This window comes from Aulonocara sp. 'chitande type north' Nkhata Bay, linkage group LG3, assembly GCF_057382095.1.
Source record: "Aulonocara sp. 'chitande type north' Nkhata Bay isolate Kocher_YH1m ecotype deep benthic linkage group LG3, A_spYH_male_GT1.1, whole genome shotgun sequence".
Taxonomy (NCBI): Eukaryota; Metazoa; Chordata; class Actinopteri; order Cichliformes; family Cichlidae; genus Aulonocara; species Aulonocara sp. 'chitande type north' Nkhata Bay.
The window spans coordinates 16481758-16503563 of NC_141346.1; the positions used below are offsets into that span (position 1 = coordinate 16481758).

The window sequence follows — 21806 nt, forward strand, 5'->3', positions numbered from 1 at the left end:
TTTAAATAGCTCACTTAAGGCTTTTAACCACTAAAATGTGGATATTTGAATGTGGCTGACTCTGACCCCCCTTCACATTTGGTGTCTGAAACAGTCTTTTAAAGTTAGAGGCAACAATGTTGTGTTACTTCCAGGTTCAACTCCATTTAATCCAGAGTTTTATTTTATTTTTTGTGACTTTTCTTCTTTTTAGCACATGCAGGTAACATCAGCAGCTTTATTTTGATCACAAAAAAGATTTCCCATCTGCTTCAGAGAGCCAAACTACGGAAAACGAATAGAGCAGATACAAACTGATACTTAAATCTGAACATTTTCAGCTGACGCTTTGGAAATTACATGTTCCCAAAATCCTAAAAGTACTGTTGCTTTTAGAAGAAGACCTGGTGGATAGTTTGTCTTTTCTCCGAGGAAAAAGAATTCCTCTTAAAACTTTCGAGAAGGTGGAACTGAAACTCAAAATACATGTTTCCATTTGTTGTTAAATGAGGTGGAAATATTTATCAGCTTTCACTGGACGTGAAGTCTGTTTTATGAATTTTTTTTTGCATCAGATGGATGAGAACCATGTCAGAAATGTTGGAATAGACTATGTGCACGTTAGCATATGCTACTTCCGGTGCGGAAACTCCTGTGGGGAGCTTTGTTTCCGGTGTCCTATTCGCGACTGGTTTACGGTCCAAAACAAGTTAAGCAAGTGAATGAATCAAGCGGCGATTTACATTTCTATAGATGTTTTGGGCATTTACCCAATATATCTGTAAATGATGTTCATCGACTTGTGATAAATTTCCCCGCGCCTTAGGGCAAAAGAGAAAAGGGATTCAAATGTTATATTTCTCAGCTGTCCCCCGTTTATCGCGGGTGTTATGTTCTAAAAATAACCGGCGATAGGTGAAATCAAGTAGCCAATTTTATTTTTTGACGGTGCAAAACGTTACGTTGACATTGTGGACATACAGTACTGCACTTCAGAGTCACACTGCTAGCGATCGATGCAGCGATTCTGTACAGGAGAGACGTCACAGAAGAGATCGTCTGCAGCGATCAGGATGCAGGACACAATGTGACATAAAAAAAAGCATGCAAACTTGCACTAAAAAATCTGCGAAACAGCGAGGTGAAAGGTGAACCGCGTTATAGCGAGGGACCGCTGTAATTTTGAAGGTAAGTCACAACATACCCTTCATACATACTAATGTATAGAAACATTTACCAGCAATCATTCATTTTTTTGTGTGGCTTTTTTCACGGTTTGTTAACATGCTGTGTAGGTGTGTACTTGAATAGCTGATCTCGACATAACGGGGGAAACATCTGGTTTGACTATTCTTCACCTGTAGTTTGAATGCTGAACATTTGCCTGTTTAAATCATAATAACTGTCACTATACAGAGATGTGCTTCTGAATGTGGACGATGTGTCTTCTGCTGTAATGATGCAGTTCTGCTTGTGTTGAGTGATGTAAACAACTGATCGATCTAAACTCTTTAAACTCAAAATTGATCATTAGATTTTTTTTTATGACACAACAGTGGTGAGTGTCCCCACCTTCTCCTCTTTGTAACTTAACGCGAGCTTTCTGTTTTTGAGTTTTGGACATGATTGTGGAGTATATCTTCGGAGTAGCGATTGACCGCAACGTAAAGCTACCGGAAATGTACAACCCCACATCCGGTCTCAAACCAGGAAGTTAGCATTTTCTCGTGCACAGGGTCAATAAGCCAACATCTTAATGTGGCAGCATGAGGGCAGAAAACAGGTGAAGTTGATGTTGACAATGCAACATGGGGAGGAAGTTACACCCCAGGAGAGATTACAACAGCCAGTGCAAAGGTTGCAACAGTTAGAAAAAGGCACACAGGCTCGTTAGCAGAGGTGAGGTAGGTCAGTTTAATTAAAACAGCTTTTATTAGACAAAATAACTGAATGTAGAGTGCAGAACAGAAACTTCTTCGGTAGCAGGGCCAGCAATACAGAAACGTGAATCATGACACCTTGTTAGCCAACATCAATTAAAGGAACAAGGTTCGCTGCAATGATACTGCCCTAGTTGAAATAGCAGCTCAGTAAAATATTTAAAAAAAATGGGGGAGATCGGCCACTACAGGAAGGAGTGCCCAGGGGGCCACCAGTTACTCACCCGTGTAGCCTCTCTGCAACTCAAACGGTGCATTAAACCTATTTACCAGTGTGTACACTCACATGCATCAGAGGGAATTCCACCTAGACTCCACAACAAGCTGCTGTGCCTCCACTAAAGCAAAATGAAATACTCCAAACTGCTGAGTAAATGACAAATAAAAGAACAAACACACACACTCGAAACAATCCCACATGCACAAAGCAACAAGACAGCAGCAGCGTGTAGGCCACCCTTTAACAGTTACACGAATCCGATCCGCAATACTAAAAAAACCCTCTAATATTCTCCACCTTGAACAGGAATGAGTGCAAATTGCCACGACAGGAGTAAGCCACAGCTGTTCCTTATAACCAGCCTCGGATTACCAACTAATGGGGTGATAACTGTTCACGTTGCGCTCACAGACACCATGCATGAACCAAACATCTGCCAAATCTGACCCACTCCATAAAGATCAGCCTGAGGATAAAACTGATCAGCTCCTTTTAACCCTTTAGTGTTGAAGTTTGTCTCAGTGTAGTTTTCACCTGCTCTTGCCTGGAGCTGAATTCAGGTGCTTTGTTGGTTTCTATAGAACTGAATCAGCATGTTTCCAGTGAGACCTTGTTAGATTATAATATTATTTTATGCCATGTTATACCCCTAATTAAAGATTGTGAATTATTATGTAGTTTTAGTTTGCATTATTCTCCTGAGTTAGAAGAAGCTGATAAACTGATTTGCATTACATTAAACTGCTGACTTGTTGTGAATGAATGATATTGTTTTATGATGCATTATACTGCTGAGTTATAAGAAATACTGTTCGCAGAAGGTTATTGTCTTATTTGTCTGATTAGAAGAGAACAGAATATGCTGGAGTTTTCTGCCCCATCTCAGCAGGAGCAGATAAACAGGGAGCCAAGGTCGTAGCTTAGGCGCTGTGTGAGAGAAAGCATGTGAATGTTTAGGCTTTTTATGATAAGGTGGAGGCACCAGAGGCTATAAAAGTTTGAGCAATGCTCCACCATTTTGAGATCTGAGACTGTCTGCATCAGTGTCCATCTCCCACGTGTGTGATCATTAAAAATCATCGTTTGACTCAACCCGACCGGACCAGTGTTGTTATTGTGGTTTTTCTCTTGTCTCCATCCCCAATATTTTGAACTCGTAACAACCTATATGATTACCCGCAGCAAAAACTGATCACATTCACATGATGATAGTGCGATGATAGAGCCTGATCATTCAAACTTATGCTGCCATTGAACTGCAAACATTTCACCCCCCGGGATACCAACCGATCTCAAAGGACTTAAAAAGAAACAAAAAACTAGTCACATGACAATATTATCCAAAGGTTTAACTCTGTTTTATTTGTGGTTGTCTGTTTAATAAAAAAAAACGTTGTTGACTTTCAGTAACAGAAAGCCCCTCTCCATGCAGAAAAATAACAACTACAGTCTTAAAATAGCAGTTAAACTGAAAATCTTTCACTTACGCAGACTACCTGCAGCTCACTTCCCCTCAGCTAAACCACAGTCAGGTACAGGAAAAAAAATAACTCGTTTCCATTGACCTGAAGCATGATCACCACAAGCAAAGTTTCAAATATCCACAAGTTTCTTTGATTCCTTAATTCTGAGATTGTCACAGGTTTTTGCCAGTGAAGGCATCACACAAGTACTGATGATCCTCCATGATTATAGTTGTTTTAAAAAATTATTTTCAGTGCTTTGTTGCAATCAAAGTGAAAAAGGAGAAAAAAAAAGTTTCCCTTTGATGATAACCACAACAGTGGCATCCTGTCATAGAGGAAAAAGAGGAGGAGGGTTTGAACTGATGTAACTGTGAGTGTCAAAGTGTTGATCTGAAATCCTCCGAGAGTTAGGATGAAGCAAACATCTCTGCTGTGGCTGCTCTGTAAGTACAATGATTACATATCTGAAAAAACTAGAGACCCTCTATTTCTTCTATTTTCTTGTTAGGTCTTTCTATGTCACAAACATCCAGTCTGGGTTTTTCAGAGGGGGAGACACTCTAACCCTAAAGAAGAAGGAAGACGGTCGACAAGAAATCTGAATATTTGATTAGAAATGCATGCAGGGCAGAAAAAATTATTTCTAGATTCACTTGTAACTCTCACACAGATATGTGACATGAAATGGGGATGCACAAGATCTTTAAGGACTTTTTTTTAAAAGAAACTGGTGAATAAAAACTTTGGACTCAGTATCCTGCGAATAGTTCATTCATTCATTTGTGTATCAATTTGGTGTTATAGATGGAGATTACAATAGTAACAGTACCATATTTTAATACAGATTGTGGTGGAGCCGAAACAGAAAAGTGCAAAAAAATAGAAATACTTAGACTAGCATGGGTGCAATCATGTTTCAGGCCCTAATGTCCAGTAGACATGCTCCAGTGTAAGCGATAAAAGAGAAAACTGCTTCCAATCTTTGTCTGTCTTATCAGTGCATAATTCAACCAAACCAATCATGCATGCATTTCCCAAATTCATTGTTTAGCATTTTCTCTGCTGTTTTGTTAAATCTTAAACTTTGTACTGATCTGAGTGTCATTTCTCTTTAGTTCTGATCTCACTGCTGAGCTGCAAAACAAACCAAGGTCAGTAACCTTCTTCTGTCACAGTTTAAACCTGAAATGAACTGTAAGTCCTCTGGTTCTGGATCCATGCCTTCATGTAAAATTATATAATTATTACATCAATTTAACCCTGGAGCTGCTGAAGGTTTAATCAAAAAATATAAAGTGCAGAGTTCCAGCTTTATTAAAAAATGCAATAACTTTTAATAAACTTAAAGCCATTTTTATAAATAGTTGTGCATCATTAGGTTTTTTTTAATTTCTTTCATATGGCTCATCGATATCCTTATGTGGGGCGATCGTGGCTCAAAAGTTGAGAGTTCGCCTTGTAACTGGAAGGTTGCCGGTTCGAGCCCCGGCTCGGACAGTCTCTGTCCTTGGGCAAGACATTTCACCTACCGCCTACTGGTGTTGGCCAGAAGGGCCGATGGCGCGATATGGCAGCCTCGCTTCTGTCAGTCTGCCCCAGGGCAGCTGCGTCTACAACTGTAGCTGCCTCCACCAGTGTGTGAATGGCTGGATGACTGGGTGTGTAAAGCTCTTTGGGGTCCCTAGGTGGGACTAGTAAAAGCGCTATACAAATACAGGCCATTTACCATTTCTCCCACAGGACTATCAGCTTAGTGATGATGACAAACTGACAGGACTTAGACCAGAAGACCAGATCAGGGTTTTGGCTAGTTATTACGGTTATTAGGGTGGAAATAGGAGTCTGTAGTTTACACCAACCAGTTTTCTAACCACCAATTTACCACCATTTTTCCAATCGCTGGCTGAACTCGATGGGCTTGTAGTCAGGTTCACTGTTTCTGCCCTAGGCAAAAATCAAAACCTTTAGTTCCCCTGGCAGTTTTTCCTTAAAAGTGACTCTAAATCATAAAAATACATTCTCTTCACAGCTCGTCTGACTGTGAGTCCCAGCAGCTCTCAGTTCTTTAAAGGAGACTTTATGTTGCTGAGCTGTGAGGAGGACGACAGCTCTGCTGGATGGACTGTAAAGAGAAACACAAGCAGAAAACAAATGACAGAGTGCGGTTCTGGGTGGGGAATATTGACTAATTCTTCCTGTAGTATCAGCTACAGCACCACGTGGGACAGTGGAGTTTACTGGTGTGAGTCCAGAGAGGGTCCCATCAGTAACATGGTTAACCTGACAGTCACTGGTAAGCTGAGTGTGTGGAGTTAGTGTTGATGAAGCTGTGTGTAAATGGATGAAATGCTGTAGTTTGTCTCTGTGTTGAGGTGGATCAGTGATCCTGCAGAGTCCTGTCCTCCCTGTGATGGAGGGAGATGACGTCACTCTGCTCTGTAAAACAAAGACCACTCCCTCCAACCTCCCAGCTGCTTTCTATAAAGATGGCTCCCTCATCAGGAAGCAGCCTACAGGTCACATGACCATCCAGCATGTTTCCAGGTCTGATGAAGGCCTCTACAAGTGTGACATCAGCGGTCATGGAGAGTCTCCATCCAGCTGGATCACTGTCACAGGTGAGGAGCTTCACTCTGATTTCGCCTTATATTTTTATTTCCATCCACATGTTCACCTGAGCAGTTGGAATTCTCTCTGCAGGTCAAGCTACAGCCACGCCCACCAACTCTCAAATCCTGTCCACCTCCTCAGCTCCTCCCCTTATCTCCACCTCTCTCCGGGTTGCATTCCTGCAGCTCTTTTATCCGGTGATGTTCTGCCTGTACTTCATCTCCACTCTCCTCATGGTGTCTTCATACAGAAGCAGAGGCACAGGTAACATTCTGATGCTAACCCTCCCCAATTACCTATTAAGCGTCTTTCTTTTTGACTCCATTACAAAAAAAATTATGATTGCTTCATCTGACAGTAAATAATCTCATCTTCATGACAGCAGCACAACAAACCCTTGATGAGCAGAGACTGGCTAAGGGTTGACAGCCATGACAGTTCCTGTTCCATCAGTCAGACAGCTGTTATTAGTTCGCTGTGACTGAACAATGCATGAAGTCACTGCTTTAATATAAAGCTGAAGTAATCCAAAAAATGCTTTCTATTTTACATTTGCCAACTGTGTGTGTGTTTCATTACTCTGCACTTTTGTACTGCTAACATTCATGGTTTCTCTTATTCAATAAAATGTAAATGCAGAATGGGACTTTAATTAAATATCATGTTTGGTTTGTTTGGAACAGCATTCTTTTTTCATATCACAGACAGTAAAGTTTAGAATTAATTCTTTAAAAAACAGAAACAGTCTAGTTGTGATCCTTAGTACAGACCATCTCTCGCCCGTATGAATCAGTTATTTTTTATTATTTCAGGCAATAAAAGATAACACCACAGCTGGACTGTGTTTGTGGATGACAGGTAATGGTGGGTGTTGTTGTTCGCGAGCAGGATCGTCTTTTTTTTTAGCCTGTGGTTAATAAAAGCGAACACCTCGCATGTTCTTGAGTTTCCTGTTTCTGGTGAAAAAGAGTCAGCTGAAAGTGAAGCTGTGGGGGTTTCACACATGATAAAATCTAAAATGATTGAACAGGTACTTTTTTTTTTTTAAGTTTGACTCCGTAACAAGAAAACATCCTTCACCTTTAATGAGAGTTCTCCTCAACTTACTTTTTGCTGTCTTAACTTTAGCATCAGTATTGACATTTGTAATAAAACTGTACTTTTATTTTGATAAACTCAACATTTGGGTTTTTTTTGTTTGTTTCTTTTGTTTTTTCACTGATTCTGACATTAACCAGCTGATAAAATCTCTGTAATCATCATGTCTGCATCAATGTTTGATTCTCTCACAGCAAAAAAATAAATAAAAACGCGGAAAAATGAAGAAAAATGCCGTAGCTGCGGAAACATTTATCTGCAGCACTAATTTTGCTGCTGCATTTGATCCATTTTATACAAAGGATGTTTTAACAGTCTGCAGTAGCTGTATGTGTATAGCATGTAATATCCAGCTGTAACTGTATGAAAAGCTTCTATTGAGCACAACTCCTAGATATATTTAGACAAATATTGTGTTCTGTTCCTTGAATGCTGTAAAGCATGGATTGATATAGAATGAGCCCAAGAAAGTGAAACCTGAGAGGAAATGCCTCAGAGCCCCGTCTGTTTACATTAAAGCGCTAGTGGAAGGCAGTTGCATGTGACACTGAAAATTAAACTTTATTGCACTCTGTTACCTGAAGGAGTGAAAACAAACATAAGAATTGGGTTTTTACTTTCCCTTTCTTAAAATCAGGCTGTCCCTCATATATAAGATTAATGCTGAGAACATTTCCACACAGGCGACTGAGGACACCCACCTTGGAAATTCTAGTCAGTACAAAAAGGATTAATCAAGGGTAAAACACACATTTTGACTATTTTGAAAATATGAATTTGGTGCAGTAGATTTCAGAATGTGGTGTGTAAGTATTTAAGTAACCTTTAAGTAAGTAACATTTTCATTAAACCTGGTGTTGCGGCTCTTCCAACCTATGGCCGCGGCTAAACATGAGGACACAGATGACGCGCAACAATAAACGTATAAAATACACTTCTGTACCATTTGCTTCTTTATTTCCACATGCAACTGTCCAATATATAAATCAGCACATGGGATTAACTATTAAACAAATGCACAGACTGCACAAACAAATAACTGCAACTCACCAATAACTGCACGGATTACAATGCCAACTTACAATTTGGCCTATGGCATCAGTTAGTGCACAAATATACAAAAACCATCAAGTTACAGTCAAAATACATCAAAATCATTCAAGCTGCGCTCAAGCTGCGGTCAACAGAAAGTTTTGCCTCATGCTCACCCTACCTTTCTGCTCATCAACATCAGGTACTGTGAACAGGTGAGTGCAACCACATTTATCATCTACCACACCCACGAGACACGCCCCACACCCGTGCACCAATACAGTGAGTCCATTTAAACCAAGTCACTTAGTCAAAAAGGAACAACTCATATGGCGCCTACACCTGGGTTTGATGAAGAGAAACAACCCCACTCTAGTAAAGGTTGAAGAAGTAAAGCAACTTCTTTTACTCAAGAAAAAGTGAAGGCTCTGAAACGTACTCAAAGTAAAAAGTCGCTCCTTGAAGAAAAATTCTAAGCATTTGAATAGCAACTATGCGTTGTGCTATATTATTATATTATAAGATTAGTACATAAGGAAAAAATTTAAAAAAAAATACAAAAATTATTCAAATTTAAATTCTAACTCTAATGAATGGGAAAAGCTTCACTGTCACTGAGGTTTTGGCACAACTCTTTGATAGTGAAAGTAACATAGAGGAGAAAGTGTCAGAGAGAGAGGATTGTGTTGAGGAGGACCCTGATTTTAAGGAATTCTCATCTGACGAGAATGAGAGTGCTGACCCTCACGCTCTCACACACTCTCTGTGCGTCATGTGTACACTAGTGCAGACAAAAAACTTGATTGTTGGACAACTGTTCCATGTTCTGATTATTCAACTGATGTTCTCATTATTTTCTGTTTCACAAATGGTTGAATTTCATCCCAAATATGTACCATCGCCCTCAGAAAATAAAAAATATACCCCCCCCCCCCCCCCCCAACAAACAAACAAACAAACAAAAAACAACAACAACACAATTAAGGTGGATTTCTGGTTCCTCACTGAATGGAGTCCAGTTGTTTCCTGAGGCTGATGAAGTCATTCCTCAAGTGTCAAAGTGAGTGTTGCTGAATGCCACTTGTAGTCAGGTTATCTATCTGTCCGCAGGTCATCCTTCTCTGCTCAGCAGGAGGAGACTTCATCTGGAAAAAGCTCTTAGAAATTTGAGAAAGCTCTGGATGCTCTGAATCCTGACTCTGTTTGTGTTTTTTGTAGATCACAAAACCAACAACAGCAGCAACAAGCACAATAAAAACACTCAGACTAACTATCAGTCCAACAGATCCATCCTCTGTGAGTCCTCCTGTCTGACCTGCAGGTGAGAAACAGGTGTGAGGTGTCAGCTGTCAGGTAGGTGATGAGTGAAGAACAGAACAGAATCCATTTCCTCTTCAAACTGCTGTCAGACATTATCTACTGCACTCTGATCACATCACTCAGACCAGCTGCTTTCTACAAAGTCTCATCAACAACATCTTTACAAACAAACATCAACAACCAGGAAGCAGCTTCACCTCTGATCACACACACACTCAACTCTACTCACTCACCTGGAGGATCAACATGAAGGTAGATGACGCTGATGGGGTCACCATCCAGATTAGATCTCTTCCTGCGATTTGTTCTTCCCTGGACGACACGACACTCGTATGTTCCAGTGTCGTTAATCATCACATCCTTCAGGATCAGAGAGACATCTCCGTCCTTCATCTGTCTGTCTTGTAGATCCACTCGATTCTTAAAAGATGGATGTTGGTTGTCCAAATCAAAGTTCTTGTCTCGGTAAAAGAGGACATATTCTGTCCCAAGCTCAGGTCTGCTCCACTCTAAAACTATCATGGGATCACTTTTGTTGATAGGAGTTTGACACGGCAGAATGACAGTCTGTCCCACTGTGATGGTTATTTTGACTGAAAGAGAAGAGCCGATATGCAGCAGAGAGTTAAAAAGGTCAACATTAAAAATCAAATCAAATCAAATCAAATCACTTTTATTGTCACATCACATGTGCAGGCACACTGGCACAGCACATGCGAGTGAAATTCTTGTGTGCGAGCCCCACAAGCAACAGAGATGTGCAAACACAACAACACAAACGAGCAAAATACAAGAATGGCCAACCTGAAACTAATAAATATATGTACAATATATAATAGTGTATGCATTTCTGGATGTGTATACTAAATATTTTCCTACGTGTGTGTGTGTGTGTGTGTGTGTGTGTGTGTATACACATTTTTACACTTAAATAGTAAAAATAATAATAATAATAATAATAATAATAATAATAATAATAATAATAAAATATATAAAATATACAGAGTTGAAAATGTGCAAAACAAGTGGCATTTATATACAGTGTGGAGTGCATAATGTTGAAGTTCCAGTAGTGAAGCTGAGGTGTCTATGACGTGTTCAGCAGTCTGATGGCCTGATGGAAAAAGCTGTCTCTCAGTCTGCTGGTACGGGACCGGATGCTGCAGAACCTCCTTCCTGATGGAAGCAGTCTGAACAGTTTATGGCTGGGGTGACTGGAGTCCTTGATGATCCTCCCCGCTTTCCTCAGGCAGCGCTTCCTGTAGATGTCTTGGAGGGAGGGAAGCTCACCTCCAATTATCCGTTCAGAGCACCGCACTACTCGCTGGAGAGCTTTGCAGTTGTAGGCGGTGCTGTTGCCATACCAGGTGGTGATGCATCCAGTGAGGATGCTCTCAATGGTACAGCGATAGAAGGTCCTGAGGATGCGGGGGCTCATGCCGAATCTTTTCAGTCTCCTGAGAAAGAAGAGGCGCTGCTGTGCCTTCTTCACTGTTTTGTTTGTGTGTACTGACCACGTAAGATCCTCAGCCAGATGTACTCCAAGGAACCGGAAGCTGCTCACTCTCTCCACAGCAGCGCCGTTGATGGTGATGGGGGTGTGTACTTCTCTGCACCTCCGGAAGTCCACTATCAACTCCTTTGTCTTTGCGACGTTGAGGGTGAGATGGTTGTCTTGACACCAGTGGGTCAGGGCGCTGACCTCCTCCCTGTAAGCCGTCTCATCACCGTTGGTGATAAGACCCACCACTGTAGTGTCGTCCGCAAACTTCACAATGATGTTGGAGCTGTTAGTGGCTGTGCAGTCGTAGGTGTAGAGTGAGTACAGGAGAGGGCTCAGTACACACCCCTGTGGAGCACCAGTGTTCAGTGTGATGGGGGATGAGGTGATGCTGCCCAGTTTGACCACCTGGCGTCTGTCAGACAGGAAGCTAAGGATCCAGCTGCAGAGGGAGCTGCTCAGTCCTAGATCCTGCAGTTTCCTGTCCAGCTTCGAGGGAACGATGGTATTGAATGCTGAGCTGTAATCTACAAACAGCATTCTCACATACGTGTCTCTCTTCTCCAGGTGTGACAGGGCAGTGTGTAGTGTCAGGGCTATGGCATCATCAGTGGACCTGTTGTGGCGGTATGCGAACTGTAGAGGGTCCAGTGAGTCGGGTAGTGCAGAGCAGATGAAGTCCCTGACCAGCTTCTCGAAGCATTTGCTTACGATGGGGGTCAGGGCTACAGGTCGCCAGTCGTTCAATGAGGAGATGGTGGAGGATTTGGGTACAGGGACAATGGTGGCCATTTTGAAGCAGGCTGGGACTACAGACAGAGAGAGGGAAAGGTTGAAGATGTGTGTGAACACTCCAGCCAGCTGAGCCGCGCATGACCTGAGGACGCGGCCGGGAATCCCGTCCGGACCAGTAGCTTTGCGCGCGTTCACCTTCCTGAAGCACTTCCGCACATCCTCCTCAGACACAGTGTGCGCACTGACGTCATCCGCGGTGCGCACACTGTCCGGTCTCATGGTGTTCGCTGCGTCGAATCTAGCGTAGAATACGTTTAGATCCTCACACAGAGAGGCCGTGGTCTGCGGTGTGCAAATGTCTCATTTGCACAGAACCGTCATGATGAGCTACAAAAAGAGACTGTGAAAAAGCAGACACGGTACACTAGGCACTCAGTGCTGAAATTTCCAACCCGGTATAGCAGGAGTCTGGATTGTACTTCATAGTGATTTGTTGGATTTGAATAGATTAGCACCACCTGCTGGCAGTGAAACTTACACATGCTTATCCATTTAACGCCTAGAAGAAGCAAAGCATGACGTTCATGCAGTGGAACTACACGGGTGAGTAATTGGTGGCACTCCTCTCTGTAGGTTGCCTCCTCAAGTGGCCAGTCTCCACTATTTTGTTTAGTTATTTTTACCAAGCTGTGATTGTTCTAGGGTAGCACTGTGGTAGTGAGTCAGGTCATTTTAATCAACTGTTGTTCATAAAGTGTTTTAATTAACGGTCTTGCCGTCTCAACCCTGCTTTTAGTTCTTCCTTTTTTTTTTCTTTTTTTGCCTGTCCCGTTTGGCTCTTTTGCCATCAGAATTATTGTCTAAAGGCGAAGAAAGATGCCCAACGGATTTATTTTACCAAATAGACCATCCCAGCCTTGCCGTAATGGTCCATTTGATTCACCTTTTATTGTTTATTTTATTTTTTATTTTCACTTGCTAGATACGGGACAGACTTGAATGAGGAAAAGAAAAGGGAGAAAGGAAGAGGGAAAAAAAGTTAGTAGTTCTTCCTAATAAATTTTGATTTGTAACATCCATGTCTCACGTCTGCTGTTAATAACGAGTCTGTGGGCTTTGGTAGCTAGGGAACACTTGGGATCGGTTATCCCGCATTCACGCCACCACATTATGTTTGTAGTTTTACAGTGCCTTCATTAGGGAGACAAATAAACCCTGCAATGACAACTGAAAGTTTTTGCCTCTCCATTTGAGGAACTGCCTATCCACTAAACCAGGCATCTACATCAAGGTACGGGGAGGGCAGAATAGCCATATAATATAGGAAATTTTAAATAATCTTAACGTTTTTTTATTCCATGGTCTCCCTCAATTGGCTGATAGCCTTCAAGTTGTGCGATCCCGCTGGTGTTTCCTGGCATCTGTGCTACGGATACTCCATGATGGCGGATGGACTTTGCAAAATCAATTTTACAAAAACAGACTCGAGTCTGGACCTAACTCACTACCAGAAGAAGCAACACCTCAACGTTTAGCAGTTATTTATTACAGTGTACTTTAAGCATTAGAGGTTATTATTCAATTCAATTCAATTTTATTTATATAGCGCCAAATCACAACAAAAGTCGCCTCAAGGTGCTTCATAGATAAAGAGAAAAATCCAACAATCATATGACCCCCTATGAGCAAGCACTTTGGCAACAGTGGGAAGGAAAAACTCCCTTTTAACAGGAAGAAACCTCCGGCAGAACCAGGCGGGGGGAGGGGCGGCCATCTGCTGCGACCGGTTGGGGTGAGAGAAGGAAGACAGGATAAAGACATGCTACAGCCAGCTTGAAGGCCTGTGGTACGTAGCCGATCATTAGAGATAGGTTGATCATATTTCAGATTGAAGAATTAATTAATGGCAGGACTTCTTTGAGCAGTTTTGTAGGAATGGGGTCTAAAAGACACGTTGATGGTTTGGAGGAAGTAATTATTGAAGTTAACTCAGAAAGATCAATTGGAGAAAAAGAGTCTAACTTAACATCAATGGTACTAAGAGTAGCTGTAGATAATATTACATCTGTGGGATGATTACTGGTAATTTTTTCTCTAATGATTAAAATTTTATTTGTGAAGAAGTTCATGAAGTCATTACTAGTTAACGTTAAAGGGATGGTTGGCTCAAAAGAGCTCTGACTTTTTGTCAGCCTGGCTACAGTGCTGAAGAGAAACCTGGGGTTGTTCTTATTTTCTTCAATCAGTGATGAATAGTAAGATGTTCTGGCTTTGCGGAGGGCTTTCTTATAAAGCAGCAAACTATTTCTCCTTGCTAAATGATGATCCTCTAAATTTGTGACACGCCATTTCCTCTCCAGATTACGAGTCATCTGCTTTAGGGTACGTGTTTGAGAATTATGGAGTCAGGTACTTCTGATTAGAGACCTTAGTTTTCACAGGAGCTACAGTATCCAGAGTCGTACGTAGTGAGGAGGTGAAATTATTAACAAGAAAATCGACCTCTGTTGGGGTAGCGTTCAGATAGCTGCTCTGCTCTGTGTTGGTACAGGGCATTGAAGATGATAACAGTGGGTGATTGTATTCTTAAACTTAGTTACAGTGCTTTCAGAAAGACATCTACTTTGATAAAGTCTACTCTCCACCGCTGTGTAATCAATTATTGTAAATGTAAATGTTATCAGGAAATGATCAGACAGGAGAGGGTTTTCAGGAAACACTGGTAAATGTTCAGTTTCTATGCCATATGTTAAAACAAGATCTGGAGTGTGATTAAAGTGGTGGGTGGGTTCTTTTACATTTTGAGAGAAGCCAATTGAGTCTAATAACAGATTAAATGCCATGTTGAGGCTGTCATTTTTAGCATCTACATGGATGTTAAAATCACCCACAATAATTATTTTATCTGAGCTCAGAACTAAATTAGATATAAAGTCTGAGAAATCAGACAGAAACTCTGTGTAAGGCCCAGGTGGACGATAGATGATAACAAGTAAGACTGGTTTCTGAGTTTCACAGCTGGAGTGGACAATGTTAAGCATCAGGCTTTCAAATGAATTGAAAGTCTGTCTTGGTCTTTCATTAATTAATAGGCTGGTGTGAAAAATTGCTGCCACACCGCCCCCTCGGCCTGTGCTTCGAGGTTTCTGGTAGTTAGAATGACTCGGGGGTGTTGATTCATTTAAACTAACATAATCATCCTGCTGCAACCAGGTTTCTGTAAGGCAGAGTAAATCAATTTGTTGATCAATTATTAAGTCATGTACTAACAGAGACTTGGAGGAGAGAGACCTAATATTTAATAATCCACATTTCACTGTTTTACTCTTTGGTTCAGATGTGGATACTGTATTGTTCTTTCTTTGTAATTGTTTATGTTTAAGTTGTTTGTTGCTGGTTTTTAGTTTGTTTTTTGTCTTTTTGGAAGCTGACACAGTCTCTATGGAGATGGTTTTTTGGGGGGGGTAGCAGGAGGAGAGAAGCTGCAGAGAGGCGTGTTACACTGCATCTCTGCTTCCTGGTCCCAACTCTGGATAGTCATATTTTGGGGGGTTTAATAAATTTGTCCATATTTCTAGAAATGAGAGCTGCTCCATCCAAAGTGGGATGGATGCCGTCTCTCCTAACAAGACCAGGTTTCCTCCAGAAGGTTTGCCAATTATCTATGAAGCCCACATCGTTTCTGAGCTGTTATACTCTGATCATTTCTCTTAGTTTAAACTATTTGCTTTCACAGTTTTTGTTAACCTAACCAAGACACTTTTTTAATGATAATTAATCACAAATTTTAAGTTCATGAGGTATTATAACATGTAAAAATAATATAAATGAAGCAAAAGAAAGTGCCACGTTTAGGATTCAAACTGCTGTGTGAATGTTCGAATCTCCAAACCCAGTAGCCCCCAAAGAAGAGCTTTTTCTCCCTTTTCAAAGAGGAAAACTGTAATTTTGTCTTCCAGCACATGAGTTAGTACATATGATAGCGGGTAAGTCAAAATAGTGCTTTTGACCAACCCACAGCAAGAAAAAACAAATGGCCATGTATTTACTCCGTGTGTGTAAATTCTGAGCTCACCTTCGGCGGCACAAACCACGAGGAGACACATGCAGAGGAGAGTCCTGCAGCAGAGTGATGCAGTCCCAGCAGTGGTCATCCTCCCTCTCAGCTCCAGCTCTACTCTTTACAAACAGAAGCTCCTCCGAGCCGCTATATTTAGAAAACATAAAATCAGAGTAGTGGTTTTGATAATGACTTTGGTGGTTACTGATAGTTGACTTTTTCAAGCTCAGGTTTTGTTTCTATCTCCTCCCCCTCTTTAAAATAAACACATAAAAATAACAATCCATTTAAAAAAAGACCTCTACTCTGATAGCTTTTCACTTGATTATTATTCTTTATTTCACCATACTAAACCTCTTTAATCACACATTAACAGCTGTTACAGGAAGATGGATTGATGAAAGTGTGGATAGATGGATGTTTTTTTTATTTTTTTTTAAAAAGACAGAAAATCAATATTTCCTAAATTTGCTTGACATATAATGATGATATGGCTGTGAAACAACAAAGCTCACCTAACTTCTCTGATTAGAAAAATACACATTTGCATAGAAATATCTGAAATACTGCATTACTGTGTGAGCATTCATTCACATCCTTGTCCATAGTCTTATTACATCCCGTATTGATTACTGTAATTCCCTCCTATTTGGTCTCCCTAAAAGGTCCCTTCATAAACTCCAACTTCTTCAAAATTCTGCAGCTCGGGTCATAACTTGCACTCCATTAAGTGCTCATATTACCCCAGTTCTTCAGCAGCTTCACTGGTTGCCCATAGAAGCCAGGATAAATTTTAAAATCTTACTTCTTGCATACAAGTGTATCCATAAATCTGCTCCTTCATATTTGTGTGACCTGCTCCATATCACCACTGTTTCCCGCCCTCTCAGATCATCATCCGCTATTCATCTTACTGTTTCGTCCTCACATCTTATCACTATGGGGAACAGAGCTTTCAGTCGCTCTGCTCCTCGGCTCTGGAACTCTCTTCCTCCTGCACTAAGAAATATTGACTCCCTCTCCGTATTTAAGACACAGCTCAAAACACATCTGTTTAAACTGGCTTATTCGCTTTAATGCTGATTTTATCTGTTGTCACGCTCTGTTTTGTAATTTTAACTTATTTTATGTATTTTATGACTACTGTTCCTTTTATTAATTGTGTTTTTTGTAAGGTGACCTTGGGTTTCTGAAAGGCGCCCTCAAATAAAATGTATTATTATTATTATTATTATTATTATTATTCCATAATTATTATTATTATTTCTTAAAATTTCAAGAGCTAGTGGTGAACTGATGCTTCTCAGTTTAACTGCCTCAGTAACTCATTACCCTGGTATTTTCTTCCTTCCTGGTATTTCTGGTACTGAGAAGGTTTCTACAGAGGCCTTCGTGCTAAACAGTTTTATTTAATCAGGGTGGGATTTAGTGAAACTTGCTACCTATCAGATGCAACATTTCTAACATTTATTCTATGACTCTGAACATTTCAATGACATGAAGAAAATCATATGAGCCTCAGAGGAATGAACAGAAGCTTTGCTGCTCTTTTTAAATCTGCAGAAAACAAGGCAGAAACAGCATTAAACAGTAAATCAACAACACCCATTCCATTGATAAAAATAAGATGAAGCAAATAAATCATTGCAGAAGTGATGAGTAAAAGACAAGGATTTTTAATCTTAATTAGGTATGAGTGCATCATGGTTCAGACACAGCAACATTCACACACGCATACATGGATCCCTGGGATTTGTAGTTCTTTTTTGAGTGGTAGTCCAGCATATGAGCATCCACTCTAATATAGAGAGAAATCAATGTCTTGGTCTCCTATCTCACTTTTTCTCAGTCAGTTTGACCTGTCTGATACACGTGGGCATATGCTGGTTGTTCAGATGTCGCATGCTGAACAAAGGGCTTTGTCCTGCTTGTTTATATGGGGCAACTGCATAATGGGAAAGCTGCCTTTGCCCAAATATGGTATATGCTCTGATCCCAGCCTGAACATGCAGCCACCCCAGTGGTCACAGGTCGCACGTATCACATGTACAATCTGAATGCTGTACATGAATGTTTACTTTTGCTTTCCTTTCTCATGTCAGCAATTGAAAGCCTATGCTTTCTCTATGTTCATGTATGGGAGTGTGTATCGAATGTAGAGGAGTGTGTGTCTGGTGTGTTCGGGCCTGGATAGGTGGAGGTTGTTAAATAGGTACATTTAGCTTTTGTACCTATTTTTATTGAAATTATGGTGTTTTTTCTGTCAGTGAGTAAGTGAATAAAAGATATGTAGATATATTACATCACACCAAGCCTCTTCCAGTTCCAGAGGAGTTACCCTGAATGAGCCCGAAGTCAAAAAAAGCAGATCTTCTTTTCCTCCTGGAACCATGCCTCCAAAAGAAAAACCACTCAAACCACCTGATCTGTCTACTATTACTTGTCAGATGTTTTTCATAAGAATTCTGCCTCGTCTCTTCCTCCTTACCGGCTGTATGACTGCGCGATCAACTTTTTTCCTACTGCTCCACTCCCCACCAGCAGGTTGTACAGCTCATCAAAACCTGAGCATGAAGCTGACTCCTTTGCTTGCTGGCATCAGCTGCAGGATTTTTCTTAGTGCAGGATCGTGAGGTCTTATCTTTTTTCTCCAGAGACTATTGTTGTTTGCATTGCATTACTGTAGAGAATAAGTATCTTTTGGATCTCCTCTCCTCTGACTCTGAGCTTTTGCAGACAGCCACCATTTTTACAAAGCTGGACTTTAGCAGCACATATCGTCTAGTGTGTAAAAAGGATAGAGATGAATGGAAAACCCCATTTAACACTCATCTGTGTCATTCTGCTGTCTTCCAAGCCTTGGTAAATGACATTCGACGGTACTACCTCAACAGGAGTTTTTTTCATATACTTGAATGGCATTCTGATTTTAATCTCTTTTAAAACACATATCTGACGTCTGTGTGTTGTTCCAACGACTGCTGGAGTGTAAGCTGTTAAAGGGGAGAATAGGAGTTTCACAGTCATTCTATTTCCTTCTTCAGCTACATCACAGAGAAGAGGCAGATCACAACTGAGCCAGACAAAATCCAAATGGTAATTGACTGGCCCATGCCAACTACTCAGAAGCAGTTTCAACACTTCTATTGGTTTGCTGACTTTTACCGACAACAAGACTATCACATATCTCAAAGTGGCCAAAGAGCTGAACTCAAGACAAGCCAGGTGGGCCCTCGTCTTTGCATGGTTAAACTTTTTAATCACTTACAGACCCAGCTCTCGGATCATGAAATCCAATGCTTTGTCCCACCTATTCAGAGGTATAGCTATTACACCACAGTGGAGAAAACCACTATTCTGCTGCCCTCCTGCATCCATTGGTTCGCTGACCTGGGAGATTGAGTCACTGGTCTGCAATGTGCAGCGAGACAAACCTAACCCTAACTTTTTGTTTGTACCTTCTTCAGTTCAGTCCCAAGTTGGGGACATACAGCCAAATTCGCCTGCCATCCTGGTAAAGAATTTTTTTATTGATTGTTCTGGTGGCCTAAGCTCATTAAAGACGCACTTGACTATGTGTCAGCCTGTCAAGTATATGACTAGAATCAATCTGTTACTTCTCGGCCTGCAGGACTATTCCGACTGCTACCAACTCCCTGGCAACCTCGGTCCCATATAGCTTTGGATTTCATCACTGGTCTTCCCCCCTTGGCAGGTGACACTGTGATATTAACCATTGTGGATCATTTTTCTAAGACAGCTCACTTTGTTGTGGATTTTATTATGACATATATACCTGTATACACATGCAATCACAATTACTCACATAAAAAAATGAAGTGTCTTAAATAGTGAGGTCATTGTGTTAAGCGTTTAACCTGCATGTTCAAATCACATGACCCATATATTTAGGTCAAAAATATCTACCATTATATTAATGAAAAAGTTTGTGTCACTTGTTGTATGAACACATGCTGATTGAAAATGTAACAATAGGGTCAGTAATTAACATTTGATAGTATTATGGCCAACGGTGACTAGTCCAACATCGGGTTAATTCAGCTGGTACTGCTAAAATATGTGCATAGGCCCCCTTCTCAGCATTTAGCTCTATTTAGCTGTACCGCTTCATGACGTGTACGGCCCTTTCAATGGCTGTACAGCAAAAACACCTGGCCTTTGCAGGGCAGGTGTCTGGGATTCTGTTTCTCGCCTCAAATGCCAGAAGGCAAAAAATAACCTCTTGCTAAGCATAAATAGCAGTTTACATCTGGCATGCGCACCCAACAAGATTGTCGAATCAACTGCCTTTTTGCAAACTTCCGGACTCAGTTTGGCCATCAAAACGACAAAAGGACACAATTAAATGATGGATGAAAGACTGATTTGCAAGACGTTATGGTGTAGGGTTGTATGTATCGGAAGTGGAAGATGAAAAGAAAGAACAAAGCATGAAAGAGTACCCAGTGGCAGGAGGAGAGGTCGCTGATACTATTTAAGAGAAGGGTCGATATGCCCCGGACTGCTGCTTCGTTCCTGTCAGTCTTTTGTGTGTTTTTTCCTGTTTGTGCTTTTAAGGCTCTACACCCCAAGGTTGCTTCACTTTTGTTCGTTTTGCTTTCTTTCTTTGTCTTATTTCTGCTGTAAATGTACTTTTCTGCTATTCATATGACATTGTTTAATAGACTCAGTTCTAAACATTGTTCACTTTTCCAGAGGATCTTTTTGAGTGATTTGATTCTAATTAGATCTGAAAAGCTGGACCTCCACAGCGTTGGTGGGATAAGGTTATCATATTGACTTCAAAATTTGCAACTCAACAATTGGCGACTGGACGAAGGGACAAGGAGTCTGAGGCGACAACCGGGGGCCTGTGGGGATTGCCAATCTATGAAACCCAGAAAGCACTAAGCAGCTGCAAAAATAAGGTAAGCAGAGATTTTTTTCTGCATAATTGGTGCTTTCTGAGTTCAGGAGGGGGGGTTCTGCCCAGCTTAACTCCTGAACCCCAGTACCGACCACAACAGAAAGTATGGCTCACCATCAAGTATGTTCCATTAGGCACAAAACCTCACAATTGTATTTAACCCTTAAAACCTATGCCCTAATCAGTCCTGTAGCATTTTGCGTGAAGCTGCCATGCAACATGCACATTCATAATGTCTTACATATCTCTTATTTAAAAGCTGATGTTTCTAACTAATTCATACATTACATATGTACTGAAAATGTAAAATTATTAACAAGATAATCAACCTCACTTGGAGCAGCATTCAGGTAGCTTCTGCTCTGTCTTGGTACAAGGAAGTTGTTGATCAATTATTAAGTCATGTACTAACAGAGACTTGGAAGGGAGAGACCTAATGTTTAATAACATAATAACTACATCTCACTGTTTTTACTCTTTGGTTCAGATGTGGATGTTGTATTGTTCTTTCTTTGTGATTTTTTTTTATGTGTAAGTCTTTTTTGTTGATTGTTAGTTTGTTTTTTGTCGGTTTTGGAGCTGACACATTCTCAATGGAGATGGGTTTTGGGGGGATAACAGGACGTGAGAAGCTGCAGAGAGGCGTGTGAGACTGCAACGCTGCTTCCTGGTCCCAACTCTGGATAGTCATATTTTGGGGGGTTTAATAAATTTGTCCATATTTCTAAAAATGAGAGCTGCTCCATCCAAAGTGGGATGGACAACAAGACTACTTTTGGTTTCCAACAGAAAGTTTCCCAATTTCCCAATAAACTATAAAGCCCACATCATTTTTTGGACACAAGGCAGACGGCACAACACCACACTATTTAAAAGCTTGAAAAAAAGGATGCGTCACACACTATTAACTTTCCCTTT

General features: G+C 40.9%; 2 protein-coding genes across 3 annotated transcripts in view; one reads left to right on the top strand and one right to left on the bottom strand.

The window, feature by feature from the left end:
* LOC147334189 (coxsackievirus and adenovirus receptor homolog) overlaps positions 1–21248 on the bottom strand; it is a 261856-nt gene extending 240608 nt beyond the window's left edge. The window contains exons 1-2 of the mRNA XM_086286628.1: positions 15977–21248; positions 9899–10258 (exon numbers count right to left, since the gene is read on the bottom strand). Of these exons, the coding sequence (XP_086142754.1) occupies positions 9899–10258; positions 15977–16055 (439 nt within the window). The 5' untranslated portion in view covers positions 16056–21248. The remainder of the gene's footprint in view (positions 1–9898; positions 10259–15976) is intronic.
* LOC147334205 (Fc receptor-like B) lies at positions 4018–7545 on the top strand. 2 transcript variants are annotated; one of them, XM_086286641.1, is made up of 6 exons: positions 4018–4048; positions 4721–4756; positions 5635–5898; positions 5978–6223; positions 6306–6479; positions 6598–7545. In XM_086286641.1, the coding sequence occupies exons 1-6, from the start codon at positions 4018–4020 to the stop codon at positions 6639–6641; spliced, it is 795 nt and encodes a 264-aa protein (XP_086142767.1). In that variant the 3' UTR covers positions 6642–7545. The 2 variants fall into 2 exon arrangements, with proteins under 2 accessions (XP_086142767.1, XP_086142766.1); XM_086286640.1 differs by having other exon boundaries at positions 6306–7545.
* Positions 21249–21806: the final 558 nt, after the last annotated feature.

Excerpts from the sequence above, each read along its gene's own strand:
- LOC147334205 (XM_086286640.1), top strand. The coding sequence starts at position 4,018 with ATGAAGCAAACATCTCTGCTGTGGCTGCTCT. Across the intron at positions 4,049-4,720 it reads ATCTCTGCTGTGGCTGCTCT|TTCTGATCTCACTGCTGAGC; the intron begins GTAAGTACAATG and ends ATTTCTCTTTAG. Across the intron at positions 5,899-5,977 it reads GGTTAACCTGACAGTCACTG|GTGGATCAGTGATCCTGCAG; the intron begins GTAAGCTGAGTG and ends CTCTGTGTTGAG.